General features: G+C 43.7%; 1 protein-coding gene across 1 annotated transcript in view; it reads left to right on the top strand.

Moving 5' to 3' along the window:
* Positions 1-12783: 12783 nt before the first annotated feature.
* Positions 12784-14526, top strand: part of LOC126355441 (U7 snRNA-associated Sm-like protein LSm10) — a 48480-nt gene continuing 46737 nt past the window's right edge. The window contains exon 1 of the mRNA XM_050005753.1: positions 12784-13064. Within this exon, the coding sequence (XP_049861710.1) occupies positions 12925-13064 (140 nt within the window). The 5' untranslated portion in view covers positions 12784-12924. The remainder of the gene's footprint in view (positions 13065-14526) is intronic.

Below are 14526 nucleotides of genomic sequence, written 5' to 3'. Positions count from 1 at the left end.
TCCAGCACGAACGCTGGTCCAACTGAGGCGCCAGGTGGAAATGGCATGGCAAGCCGTTCCACAGGACTACATCCAGCATCTCTACGATCGTCTCCATGGGAGAATAGCAGCCTGCATTGCTGCGAAAGGTGGATATACACTGTACTAGTGCCGACATTGTGCATGCTCTGTTGCCTGTGTCTATGTGCCTGTGGTTCTGTCAGTGTGATCATGTGATTTATCTGACCCCAGGAATGTGTCAATAAAGTTTCCCCTTCCTGGGACAATGAATTCACGGTGTTCTTATTTCAATTTCCAGGAGTGTATTACAGGCTGGCACTCTACTATACAGTATCAGTGACTAACAATGTGTGCATAGTTTCCCATAGCGAATTACCATCTGTGTGTTAAACAAATAAGACAGTTTAATCGAACTTGTTTCATCGTCACTTCTTTGCATTACGAGCGGTTTGGGGAGACGACAACGCAGGAGGCGACGTCGATGCAGCCTTGGTGGAGCGGTAGTGTGGTTAAACGTCAGTGTGGGTGGAGGTGCCTGCCTCCACGCCGACGCTACGTACGTTCCCGCCGGGCGTATCCATGATGACGCAGCATCGACTACGCAACGCCTTACCTGCAACGTCCCACGAACATCCGACGGCCGACGACGGCGCCTACCAAGTGGCGATACCGTCGACCGACGGCATCGTCATACAACTGTCAAGTTATCTAATCGATCTAATGGAAACTTTGCAAATCAAGAATGCAATACCTGAAAATATTTGAAATATTGATAACAGACTGAGATGAAGGATAGTCTGTTTCGCTCCACCCACGTTTTCTACGGTTTCCCTTAGGACCCTCATCCGAATGGAGAACGATAATAACTAAACGTCCGCAGCTTCAGTTAATAACAGACTTTTCCCACATCATGTGGGGTCGGCGTTGCCTTGTTGGATCCATCTCTTCCATAAATGTCTATCCACTGCTTCTTCTCTGAGCCATCCTTTCTCCTGTCGGTCACCTGCTACCTTGTCCTTCCAACTCAATTTCGGTCTACCTCTTCTCCTTGGTCCTTCGATATCTAGGTCTTCAATTCTTCTCACCATGTAGTACTCCCCTCTTCTCTGCACATGTCCATACCATCTTAGACTATTTTCTTGGATCTTCTTCCCTATGGGCCCCACTTTCACTGTTCCCTTGATGTACTCATTCCTTAGTCTATCCTTTAGTGTCACCCCACTCATCCACCTTAACATTATCATTTCTGTCACTTCCATCATTTCCTGTTGGCCTTTGGTAATTGGCCAAGTTTCTGTGCTATACAGCATCACAGGCCTCACCGCAGACTTGTACAGCTTTCCTTTTATTCTGCAGCTAACCTTCTTATCACACTTTACTCCACTCAGGTTCCTCCAGTTCATCCATCCACTATTTATCCTGTGCTGTATTTCAGCCTCCAGTCCTCCATCACTTTGTATGTAAGAGCCTAGGTATTTAAATTTCTTGACCAGTGTCAGTTGTTCTCCTTGTAGGTTAATATATAGGTCTTTGGCATCCTTTGTACACTTATGCTCTGTTTTCACCCTGCTAATTCTCATACCCGTTTCCTCTAGAGCTTTTCTCTACTGTTCAAGCTTATCTGGAAGTGCCTCCTGGGTAGGTTCACAGATTACAACATCATTGGCAAACATCATGCTCCAAGGTGCCCCTTTTTACACATCTTTGACTAGTACATTCATGACATGGTCAAAGAGATATGGACTGAGAGCAGATCCCTGATGTAGCCCTAATCTCACTATAAATGCCTTTGTTGCACCTGCACTGCTCCTGACTTGCGTCATTGCACCTTCATACATATCTTCTAACACCCTGATATATTTTTCTGGCAGGCATTTACTTCTCAGACATCTCCATATCTCTTGCCTCAGCACTGTCATATGCCTTCTCAAGATCGATAAAGCCCATATGAAGTTCGGCTTGTTCTTCTCTGTGCCTCGCCATCAGTTGCCTTAGTGCAAATATTGCGTCGGTTGTTCCTCTTCCCGGCATAAACCCAAACTGTTCTTCACATACTCCAGTTTCTAGACGCAACCTCTTCTCGATTATCCTTTCCCAGATCTTCATTGTGTGGGACATAATTTTTATCCCTCTATAATTGCCACAGTTTTGCATATCCCCTTTCCCTTTATATATGGGAGCCAGTATACTGCTCCTCCACACATGCAGCATTCTTTTTCCTTTCCAGATCTTCTGCATTAGATCCCAGAGAACATCAGTTCCCTGTTCTCCCAGACTTTTCCATGCTTCTATTGGGATTTGGTCTGCGCCTAGGGCCTTCCCATTTTTCATTTTCTTCCTTGCATGTTCGATTTCTTCCATACTTATACTTTCGGTCATTCCTTCGTTTATATCTCCATTCTCATACTTATATACTGCTTAAATATGTGTGCCAATGATGCCGAAATTTTGCAACCTTGTTGAATGATGTAAAGTGTATTGATGTGAACTCAAAGTATCAGACATTCATAGAAATCTATGACTGGAATTATGATAAATATTGTGATGTGAAGTGAAAACTCTAGTGAAAGTGCTTCATGTGACATAATGTGGAATGCCATGCCTGAATATTACAACATGTGACCATGGCATTCCAGGAGGCCTTATGACGTCCCATTGCCCAGATTAGGCAAACTATAAATTCTTAAATATTTTTTCCACAATATTGAGCAATTTTGTTAGTCATATCTAAAAGAAACTCTCCTGAAAGTCAAGGAATAATGTGATTACAAAGAAAAACTATATTCTTTAAATAAGTATTATTACCATTGTGCTTTTTGGTGTCGGCGTGAAACAAAACCCCGCCAGACACTCTCTTGCTTGTTCTTGTTTGGATAGGACGCCATTGTGCGCCATCTACAGAATAAGGTGTGTACACGTTTTATTATTTGAGCAGTGAGCTCAAATATTTTTCTAAAGTATTGCTGTTATTAATTTTAACTGTAACCTGCATCACATATCCCGTTTGCTTGTTCCATCATTTTTAAAAGAATTTCAGACTCAGCTCTGGCAGCAAGCTGCACATCGGTGGACAGCGACAATTGGCCGCCATTAAGTGGCAATTTCAAATTATCGTAATTATTATCCCGTTCTTTCCATAGGCGACACTGGATATCGGCGATTTTATTTCTTTCATTCGTGATATATAGGAAACTGACATTTTCAAAGTACTTAACGATAGACTCAGACGATTTATGTTACGTGCAATAGTAAACATACTTGGCCTGCACTAAGACGTAATTATATCACATGTAGGTCCTTACATAATGAAAATGTTGAAATACTTTTTGTATGTATATATAGCCTATAATGATTAACTGGTTTTGAGCATGGATTCATCTAAGCAGTTTCAATAATTATTCAGGATTCCATGCTACAATGTTATGTCAGTAAAATCTAAGAAATAAAAATACAACTTAAATTTAATAAAATAAAATAATAAAACAAACACATTGATAGGTTATAGATGGATACACTACATCCTCTCTGAAATAGTTCACTGCCTTCTAGAGAGTGAACAGTTCAAGGTTATATGCAGACCACAACTTTTATGATTTATTTAATTTGCGTGAGAAGAAATGTGATGGCTGGTGTATGCCGTTAACTTTTTGCTGTAGAACAGTGCCGACGGCAGTGTTGCTAGCGTCAACAGTGACTGACAGACGAGTTGTTGGTAGGGGGTGAGCCAGGGTCACGGCCCTCTGTAGTCATTGTTTGATTGTCTCGAAAGCCTGTGACATTCTTCTGACCACAGAACAGTTCGGTTACCTCTGGTGTTGGCTCTGGAAACACCTTTGGTGAGGAGTGCCTGAATTTCAGCTGCCTGCATAATGTGGCACCAATAGAAAGTTATCATTTCTAGAAACGTGTAGCTCCTTGTAGGTTGGGAGGCTGGGAGTGAATAGTATAAGTTCCTTCTTCTTTCTGTTGTCCTGATCCCTGCTGATGCCACAGAATATCCTAGGAATGTTAGGCTCAGTTCGTTGTTGACGACTGCACTCAGCTGATCTAGGGCATAAAGAACCTATTGTCTGTAGTCTTCATGCTTTGAAGGTGTAGCAGAGTATACCAATATGTAGACCACATAAGGGAAACAGAACAAGACTTTGCATAGGGCAGAGTCGATGAATTCTGCCATGTTTGGTCCACCTTTTGTAGTCCGAATGGAATGAATAAGTATTCAAATAACAGGAAGGGGTGATAATGGGAGCTTTAGCAATGTCTTCAGTCGTCATTTGTATTTGCAAATATGCCTTTTGGCAGTCATTGATGCTGAAGATCTTAGCACCTGATAATGGATGTCAGATACCAGGTAATGATTGAGAATTATGAGAGTATTGAGGATTCTGTAGTCTCAACACATTCGAAAAGTACCATCTTTTTTTGGGGCCATATTTAGAGGTGGAGCCCAAGGGCTGTCTGAAAGGCAGATAATGCTGAAGTTAAGCAACTCATCTACAGTGTCTTTGGCGATTTGCCATTTCACAGGGGAAAGGCGATGCTCTTTGCGAGAGATTTCTTTCTTTCAAATTGTCTTTGTACGTTACTGACAGTACAGTTAGCCTTGTGCCGCCAAGCAGTGTGTCAGCAGTGCGCAAGTAGCAGCATTACTGCACTTACTAGGCAATCATGTATTTTAATAACCATTTAAATTTTGTGTCGAATTGTTTGTGCTCTCTGTAGATTAGTTCAAACGTTCTTTGCACAACAGTATTTAGTATGGAAAGGGATTGCGACTGCTGTGTTCGGATGTGGGCTGAGTTGGCATCCCTTTGCTCCCAGCTTCAGGCAGTGTTGGCTTCGGTCACATAGCTTGAGGCTGTTGCCAATGTGCATCACTGTGGGGGTCTGGACGGGGGTTTGTTGGGGATGGCCAGCTCATCCCACACATCCTCCGACCGGGTTTGGCTGTGGCTGCCCGGGATACTGCCCACATTGAGGCTGACCCCTCACCTGTGGTAGAGTGGGGACTCAAGGTGTGGCAGGGGGGGGGAAGATATTCCGGAGGGCTGAATGGAAGGCCTCTCCAGTTTGTCTCACGAACTGGTTTCAGGCTCTGTCTCCAGCTGATACTGATCTTCAGCCAGATATGGCTGTTCCAGAGGTGCCCTACAGTCTGCAAGATCCGTGCGGTGGCAGAGGGTGGGCTTACTGATAGTTGGGAGCTCCAATGTCAGGTGTGTAATGGGGCCCCTTAGGGATATGGTTGCAAGGGAGGGGAAGAAATTCAATGTGCACTCCGTGTGCATACCAGGGGGAGTCATTCCAGATGTGGAAAGGATCCTTCCAGATGCCATGAAGGGTACAGGGTGCACACATCTGCAGGTGGTCGCTCATGTCGGCACCAATGATGTGTGTCACTATGGATCAGAGAAAATCCTCTCTGGCTTCCGGCAGCTATCTCATTTGGTGAAGACTGTCAGTCTTTCTAGTGGGATGAAGGAGAGCTCACCATCTGCAGCATCGTCGACAGGACTGACTGCGGACCTTTGGTACAGAGCCGAGTGGAGGGTCTGAATCAGAGGCTGAGACGATTCTGCGACCGTGTGGGCTGCAGATTCCTTGACTCGCGCCATAGGGTTGTGGGGTTTCAGGTTTCGCTGGATAGGTCAGGAGTCCACTACACGCAGCAAGCAGCTATATGGGTAGCAGGGGTTGTGTGGCATGGACTGGGCAGTTATTTAGGTTAGATGGTCTCGGGCAAGTACAGAAAAGGGCAACAGCCTCAAAGGGTGTGGGGCAAAGACAGGACATGCGGGGACCAAGCAGCAGTCGGTATTGTAATTGTAAACTTTTGAAGCTGCATTGGTAAAGTAGCAGAACTTCAAGCGCTGATAGAAAACACCGAAGCTGAAATCGTTATAGGTACGAAAAGCTGGCTGAAGCCAGAGATAAATTATGCACGAATTTCTACAAAGGCACAGACGGTGTTTGGAAAGGATACATTGCATGCAACCAGTGGTGGTGTGTTTGTCGCTGTTAGTAGTAGTTTATCCTGTAGTGAAATAGAAGTGGATAGTTCCTATGAATTATTATGTGTGGAGGTTACACTCAACAACCGACCTCCTGATTCAGCAGCATTAGTGGCAGAACAACTGAGAGAAAATCTGGAATGCATTTCACATAAATTTCCTCAGCATGTTATAGTCTTAGGTGGAGATTTCAATTTACCAGATATAGACTGGGACACTCAGATGTTTAGGATGGGTGGTGGGGAAAGAGCATTGAGTGACATTAAACTGAGTGCACTATCCGAAAATTACCTCAAGCAATTAAACAGAGAACCGACTCGTGGAGATAACATCTTGGACCTACTGATAACAAACAGACCCAAATTTTTCGACTCTGTAAGCGCAGAACAGGGAATCAGTGATCATAAGGCTGTTGCAGCTTCCCTGAATATGGAAGTAAATAGGATTATAAAAAAAGGGAGGAAGTTTTATCTGTTTAGTAAGAGTAATAGGAGGTAGATTTCAGACTACCTAACAGGTCAAAACGAATATTTCTGTTCCAACACTGACAATGTTGAATGTTTATGGAAAAAGTTCAATGCAATCTAAAATGTGTTTTAGACAGGTATGTGACGAGCAAAACTGTGAGGGACGGGAAAAACCCACGTGGTTCAACAGCAACGTTAGGAAACTACTGTGAAAGCAAAGAGAGCTTCACTGCAAGTTTAAACGCAGCCAAAACCTCTCAGACAAACAGAAGCTAAATGATGTCAAAGTTAAAGCAAGGAGTGCTATACTTGAAGCGTTCTGTGAATTCGAAAGTAAAATTCTATGTACCGACTTGACAGAAAATCCTAGGAAGTTCTGGTCTTACGTTAAATCAGTAAGTGGATCGAAACAGCATATCCAGACACTTTGGGATGATAATGACATTGAAACAGAGTATGACACTCGCAAAGCTGAAATACTAAACACCTTTTTCCAAAGCTGTTTTGCAGAGAAATACCGCACAGCAGTTCCTTCTCTAAGTCCTCGCACGGACGAACAAATGGCTGACATCGAAATAAGTGTCCAAGGAATACAAAAACAGAGGAAAGTCCACTGGACCTGACGGGATACCAATTTGATTCTACGGAGAGTACGCGAAAGAACTTGCCCCCCTTCTAACAGCCATGTACCACAAGTCTCTAGAGGAACGGAAGGTTCCAAATGATTGGAAAAGAGCACAGATAGTTCCCGTTTTCAAGAAGGGTCGTCGAGCAGATGCGCAAAACTGTAGGCCTATATCTCTGACATCGATCTGAAGTAGAATTTTAGAACATGTTTTTTCTGGAAACCCAGACTCTAGTCTCTAGGAATCAACATGGATTCCGGAAACAGTGATCGTTTGAGACCCAACTCGCTTTATTTGTTCATGAGACCCAGAAAATATTAGATACAGGCTCCCAGGTAGATGCAATTTTCCTCGACTTCTGGAAGGCTTCGATACAGTTCCACACTGTCGACTGATAAACAAAGTAAGAGCCTACAGAATATCAGACTACCTGTGTGGCTGGATTGAAGAGATTTTATCAAACAGAAAACAGCATATTGTTCTCAATGGAGAGACGTCTACAGACGTTAAAGTAACCTCTGGCGAGCCACAGGGGAGTGTTATGGGACCATTGCTTTTCACAATGTATTAAATGACCTAGTAGATAGTGTAGGAAGTTTCATGCGACTTTTCGTGGATGATGCTGTAGTATACAGAGAAGTTGCAGCATTGGTGCATGGAGTGGCAACTGACCCTTAACATAGATAAATGTAATGTATTGCGAATACATAGAAAGAAAGATCCTTTATTGTATGATTATATGATAGGGGAACAAACACTGGTAACAGTCACTTCTGTAAAATATCTGGGAGTATGCGTACGGAATGATTTGAAGTGGAATGATCATATAAAATTAATTGTTGGTAAGATGGGTGCCAGGTTGAGATTGATTGGGAGAGTCCTTAGAAAATGTAGTCCATCAACAAAGGAGATAGCTTACAAAACACTAGTTCAACCTATACTTGAGTATTGCTCATCAGTGTGGGATCCGTACCAGGTCATGTTGACAGAGGAGATAGAGAAGATCCAAAGAAGAGCTGCGCGCTTCGTCACAGGGTTATTGGTAAGCGTGATAGCGTTACGGAGATGTTTAGCAAACTCAAGTGGCAGACTCTGCAAGAGAGGCGCTCTGCATCGCGGTGTAGCTTGCTGTCCAGGTTTCGAGAGGGTGCGTTTCTGGATAAGGTATCGAATATATTGCTTCCCCCTACTTATATCTCCCGAGAAATCACGAATGTAAAATTAGAGAGATTCGAGCGGGCACAGAGGCTTTCCAGCAGTCGTTCTTCCCGCGAACCATATGCGACTGGAGCAGGAAACGGAGGTAATGGCAGTGGCACGAAAATGCCCTCCGCCACACACCGTCGGGTGGCTTGCGGAGTATAAATGTAGATGTAGATGTAGATGGGTGGTCCTTGTTATGATTCTGTGCACCATGCCATTATTAATGTCTTAGTGGGGAGGAGATTGGGGGTTACCATTGGAGCAAATGTGACTGTCGTATTTGCTTTTCTACAAACATTTACTGAACTGTCACTTGTTTCACAGGCACTGATATGTTTGTTCATAGTGTTTGTTGAAGATGGTTGTTTGCCATTGTGAGAGACAACATCTGCAAAGAATCAAGCAGATTTATGCAATGTAGAATGGAACCCAGTCCTTGTTGGGTGCAGCGGCGTGTGTGCTAGTCGCTGGTAGCATCTGTGGTGTCCAGGGGCAGCAGCATTTTGATAAATGATTTGTTGAGGTGACAATATTCGTTGTCTTAACCAGGGTTGGAGGAGAATTTCTGCACTCTGGTGTAGAGATCCTTCACTGTGTTTCATAAATCCACCGGCTTTTGTTTCCTGAGATGGTGTTTCCTGAGATGGTGTTTCCTGAGATGGTGTTTCCTGAGATGGTGTTTCCTGAGATGGTGTTTCCTGAGATGGTAGTCTGTGAGGACTGAAGGGCTGTAAGTTGTGATTCTGCTTCCACTAGCTGACTTTGATACCCATACAGCACCCTTTGAAGCGAAGAGTTTTCTTCTTTCAGCACAAGGCATTCTTTCCTTGTGTTGATGTATTGTTGGTTGATTGTTGTCAGTTTATTCTTGATGATGGAGCACAGCAGTGGCAGCCTATGTACCATTGAAAGATAGGAGTCCTCATATTATGGTAGGGCTCAGGCCGGTGGTCATCCAATGGTATAGTCTGTAAACTGAAGAGCGAGCAGCGCTTTTGGTGGGGGAAGTGGCCCTTCCCGGAAGAACACTGTCACTGGCCTACAGGGGCCCCCAAAATCAGTTACCCATTACCTGTTCAGCTGTGTAGATCGACGTGCAGTGACTTACGTTGTTTCTGTCAGGGGATCGTAGTTTCCAGTGTCAGTCAGTTAATTCTGTATACTCACTGATATACTTAGGTATCCAGAAGTGATGGATAATCGCCCTGCATTGCAAGGAAATGTGCAGAATACGAAGAGGAGGATTCTGCAGAGTAACGAGCGTTCAGTCGTCTCTAATGCTGTAACAGCGTTTGTAAGGAGGTGACACAAAAAGAACTGTTTGCTAATTTTACTAGTCCTAACCAAAGGGCTGCAATTTATGGAAACGTCGGTCTTGCCATAATAGGATACATAAGGAAGGAATGCGAATAATTGTTAAGTCTCAACGCAGCCCTTCTAAGCAAACTTCTAACTTTTAGTAGAATCACAAAGTAGGAACAAACCTCAAATTCTACAGATTGACTGCACTATATGGGATTCGTTATACGAATAGCATTAGAGGAACATACAATGGCATGAACAGGCATTCAGTTCTATGTTTGTAGTAGAATTCTGAGTTACATTCTTATGTTAATATTAGTTACTCTATAATGTTGCGTTTCGGAAGAAGCTATCGTCTTTTGTATTCCTTATAGTCTTAACGCATTTGTCTAAAAATGAAGGCAGCCGGAACTTATCTGTACACGGTGTCGCCACAGATTTAAAGTGCGCGCCGGGCAGGACCGGTACTACGTTGTGAAACAGTGTGTAGTAGCGCCTTGTGACGTAGCTGGGTAAGCAGAGTGGGGACTGACTCGCTCGCTCTTCAGTTTACCGACAGACTATACCGTTGATGGTGAAATTACTTGATCTGCAGGGTGGTACTTCATCTCGTAAATTCAGGCAGAGATGGAATGCCATAGGAAATTGCTACCAGTCAGCAGTTTGTTGACATCAGTATGAAGAAATTTTCATGTGAAGTGTTAGCTGCTACTGAGGTCAGTGTCTCAGGTGACCATTCTGTAAGTGGCAATGAGGCAAGCATTTGCTGCTTGTAGTGTAAGTGCTGAGTAAGGGGCATAAGGGGGTAGGGTGGTATTCGAGATTGTACTGATTTCAGACCCGAGTCCACCAAAAAGAGCCAGGTGTGATGACCTTGCACTTAGAGCCTGGAGTTGATACCAACGGGTGGGTGATACAAACTGGTTTGGTTCACCAGGTGTCGTGTGGCGAATTTTGTTTATGCCATGGCCACTGACGCCAAGTAAAGATTGCAGGAGACTATTGGGTGTTGGCAGGGCTGGGAACACTTGCGTGCAGTGGTGCTGAAGTGGGTGTGAGACCAGCAACACAGAACAGTCTGTCATTTGTTGTCCATATCAGGCACTGTTTGAAGGGTCATGTCCAGCTGGGTAGGAAGGTAAGATGGACGCCACAGCTCTGCACATGACGTGTCAGAGTATTTGGGTGAGCTCTGTACTGTTCAGTGGCGGCGTCCTGGAGAGGACAAGATGGCTGCTCTCGCTTCATGCTCAGCACTCCTGGTAACCTTGGAAGGGGTCTGTGTCACTCAGAAGCTGTCTGGAAACTCGGTGTGCAACAAGGCTGCCTGCAATATGTAGTGCCATTGGCTGCTGGATAATGTGGATTGCAATTTTGCAGAGCATGTATGTGGTCTGCTAACTGTAATTTAAGGCCCAGTGGATGTCATTTGTTGCATATTATCCCAGCTTGCATTTCGTGTTGCAATTTGCTCGACCATGTGGTCCACAGTCAAATGTTGGGCACTAGTGAGGGATCCTCCATGGTGTGTAAAACAAGCCATGACAGTGAAGGTGGTCATTCATTTAATGGATGGCTTGAAGCACTTGTTGGTGGAGATCTTGCACAGTCATAGGAGCAACTCTATTTTAACTGACTCAAACTTGTTTAAAATAGGTGGAGAGAGTCATGGTGATCATGGTGGTGTGTTTGCCTAAATGACACAATAAAGTTGAGTACTTCGGTGCATCATCAAACTTGTTGTATTCAGTGGATATTGATTCAGCCATAGGAACTAGACATGAGACTGATCCACTAAGAACAGAGGGGGTTAGGTGGTGTATGCGGCACTGTTGAGGTGTTGCAGGGAAGGTGTCCATAGGCTGCTGTTTGATTAGATCCGGTGGTAGCAGCACACGGCACCCAATTTCTCGTATGCAGTGCGGTAGGACGGCTGGGAATGTTCTGGCATGACTCGGTTGGCTGAGGTTTGTCACTCGGTGGGGACGGATTCGTCGCCTGAGAGCCCAACGCGATAGTGCAGTGCTCAGTGGGGGTCTGAAAAAATGTCGTTGTATACAGACACTGGCATCCCATGGGATGGTGAGGTGGCTTAAACGCATTCGGACCACGCAGTGTTCTGCAAGAAGTGGGTTGATCTCCTTTGCTGAGGGTTGAGGGGGCAGGTTGTGCCACGTCTGGACGAGGATTTCGGGTGTGGATGTGAGAGAGTGGAAGAGGTCACTTTCGCTCACACCTTCTTATTTGACTCGTCCTGGATCGCTCGTTGTACCATGTTATCTATGAAGAACGCTGCTGAGCCCAACGAAAGGTCCGAAAATTCCCTGTTGGTTACTGGTATCATTTGTCCTGTCGACGGTTTGCCTGTCTGTTAAGTACGTTCTGAATATGCTATCGTCTGGGGTCATTACTGTGGGAATAATAGGGGACCTGAGTCTAGTAGAATGATGTACAGACACCTCGGCGACGTATTCCACACTTTATTCCCGTGAACATAAACGGAACACATACAAGATACATTCGCGAGATACGCACAGTTCGAGAGACAAGCGGGAACTGGTGATTAAAGACCATCTTCTTAAGCTACAGAAAAGCCATGTCCGTAGTTACTGCGATCAACAAGTTAGCCGGCGTGATACTGGTGGTCGATATGGCCACATATATATTTATATGCTGTCTACATGAAAAAATACGTAGCCTAAGTCTGTCGCAACGTTTATTAGCAAATGGGAAGAAAGGGGGAGGGTTGATCGGGGTCTTGAAAAGAGACGGATGGCGTGAGCTATAGCGTTGTGACTGTGGTTGGAAACAGGATTGACGTGACGGATTTTAGTGTTGGAGCTGAATGATTTCAAGACAGTTCTGTATATACTATGGAGTCGTTCAGCGTGTGCTCGTAAAATATCGCGATAAAAACACATGATACACTTACCGAAGTGCCTTTACTCCCAGGTGCAATAATATTGTGGTCGACTAATACAAAGGCTGTAGAAAAATAAAAGGGACGCATTTACAATGAGGATAAGTTGTAATTATTATTTTCTTCCGTAAAGTTTACTAGGTGGTTAAAAAGTTCACATGACATTAATTCCACTGAAGTTTGAGTGTTATTTGTTTATAAACATCTAGGAGGTTAGACCAAAGCAAGCGGAGTTAATATTTATCTGTGACGCTTATAGTCATTTGTTCCTTGTGTCAATTGTCAAACTGTGCCCGTTGCCGGCAGATATCAGCTGATGTCTACTTTTCGAAGAAGGAAAACTTTGCTCCAGACATTAGTACTCTTATTTACGTAAATCTCGACATGCTTTCACAATGGCAGTAGCATTTAAACGGGAGAGATATTTCTTGTACAACGATTTAGCATGTCTTGCATTTGCTTTGCAAGGCAAATGGGTTACCATAGATCTGAGAAATGAGTGTTGTGTGTATGGAAAAGTAAATACTGTCGACGGGTGAGTGTCTTTTTTTACTTTAGTGCACTGCACGTCGTCTGTGCACTATGTTATTGAGGCTGTTGGAGAAGTATCGGAGTGAGAAATGCATTTCGCCTCGTTATTTTTACTAACCGTCGTCATTTACTAGACGTGGGTCAATATGTATGAGTATTCGTTCGAAATGATCTTGGGAAAGTTTCACTGCGATACTGAATTATCGTTCGTGGTCTAATTGATTTTCTACCCAACTACGTGTAGGGCTTCGGAAATGGAAGGAAGTCACGTGGTGGTGTTAGAGATAAGTAGATTTGTAAGATTTATTTGTTCATAAATGAGGCAGTCACACACATAAAGTTTTTCGTACGTCTTATAATGTTCTAGATATCCACAGACAATTGTGCAGTGTTTATGTTGCCCTGTAGATGACCCCTTTCTGTTCCACATGCCCGTGCAAAGTCACAAACAGAAGGTCGGTTGAATTGACTGATATGACATACATCTAGTCCTGTAAAATGTAATGCTGCCTTTGGCTTAATTGAAGCCTTTGATACCACCTTGCTAGCTAACAACCAAACTGTCTTTTCAACCTAACCTAGACCTTGGGGTGTGCTAAAAAGCACTATCACCTCAACCAACATTCCAAAAGATAATATAGAGAAAAGCAAAACAAAAAATCAGCATCCTGTTCCTTTTCTCTTCGCGCATGTGTGATGTCAGACGCCACATCATTACGTTACAGCATTGGCTGATTCAATTGATCCATATCATGAACCCATAAGGTGGTTTAAATTCTACATGCTTTACCAGACATAGTCCTCTGCTTTCCGCAAGGCATTGTCTCGAGATCCCCAGTCACATGTGTCGATGGAAGTGGTTTGCACATCCAAGGATCATTTCGCAACATTATAGGTTTCTTTGGGTTAGTGTAAGGAAAAATATATGCCCTGTTACGCACAGGCATGTGAATATACACACATTTTAATAAGGAGAGGGCTTTGTGTTGAAATCGTCCCAGCTTTTGCTTTAAGTGATTAACGAAAACTACAGAAAACTTAAATCAAAATGGTTGGCCAGAGCGTAACATTTCATACTCCCAAATATAAGGCCAATATCTTAACAAATGCACTGTGTCATTTGGTTATACCTAACACGATTCTCTTTATGGTTGTACATGTGTGGAACAAGTTACTTTAATAAAGAAGTGGGGAGGGGGAACCTATACGCTGTTCATTTAGTTGCTCAACACTTCCTACTGCACCACAACATGCCGTTGGAGATGTCAAGTCCTTCACCATCCTGACACACACACCTGTTTCTACTCCCTCCCTGCCGAACTAAAAAACTGAATGAATGTCCACTCATGATTTTTTTGTTATTACTGACCCATGCTCTTGAGTTTTCTAAATAGCTTGTTCTTGTCTTATTCGTTAGTTGTAGATATACAATGACTGCCTTTTATAAGTAAATGTATTTTAGCTGT

The sequence above is a fragment of the Schistocerca gregaria genome, chromosome 1 (genome assembly GCF_023897955.1).
Source record: "Schistocerca gregaria isolate iqSchGreg1 chromosome 1, iqSchGreg1.2, whole genome shotgun sequence".
NCBI lineage: Eukaryota > Metazoa > Arthropoda > Insecta > Orthoptera > Acrididae > Schistocerca > Schistocerca gregaria.
This window is presented reverse-complemented; position numbering and strand designations above follow the sequence as displayed.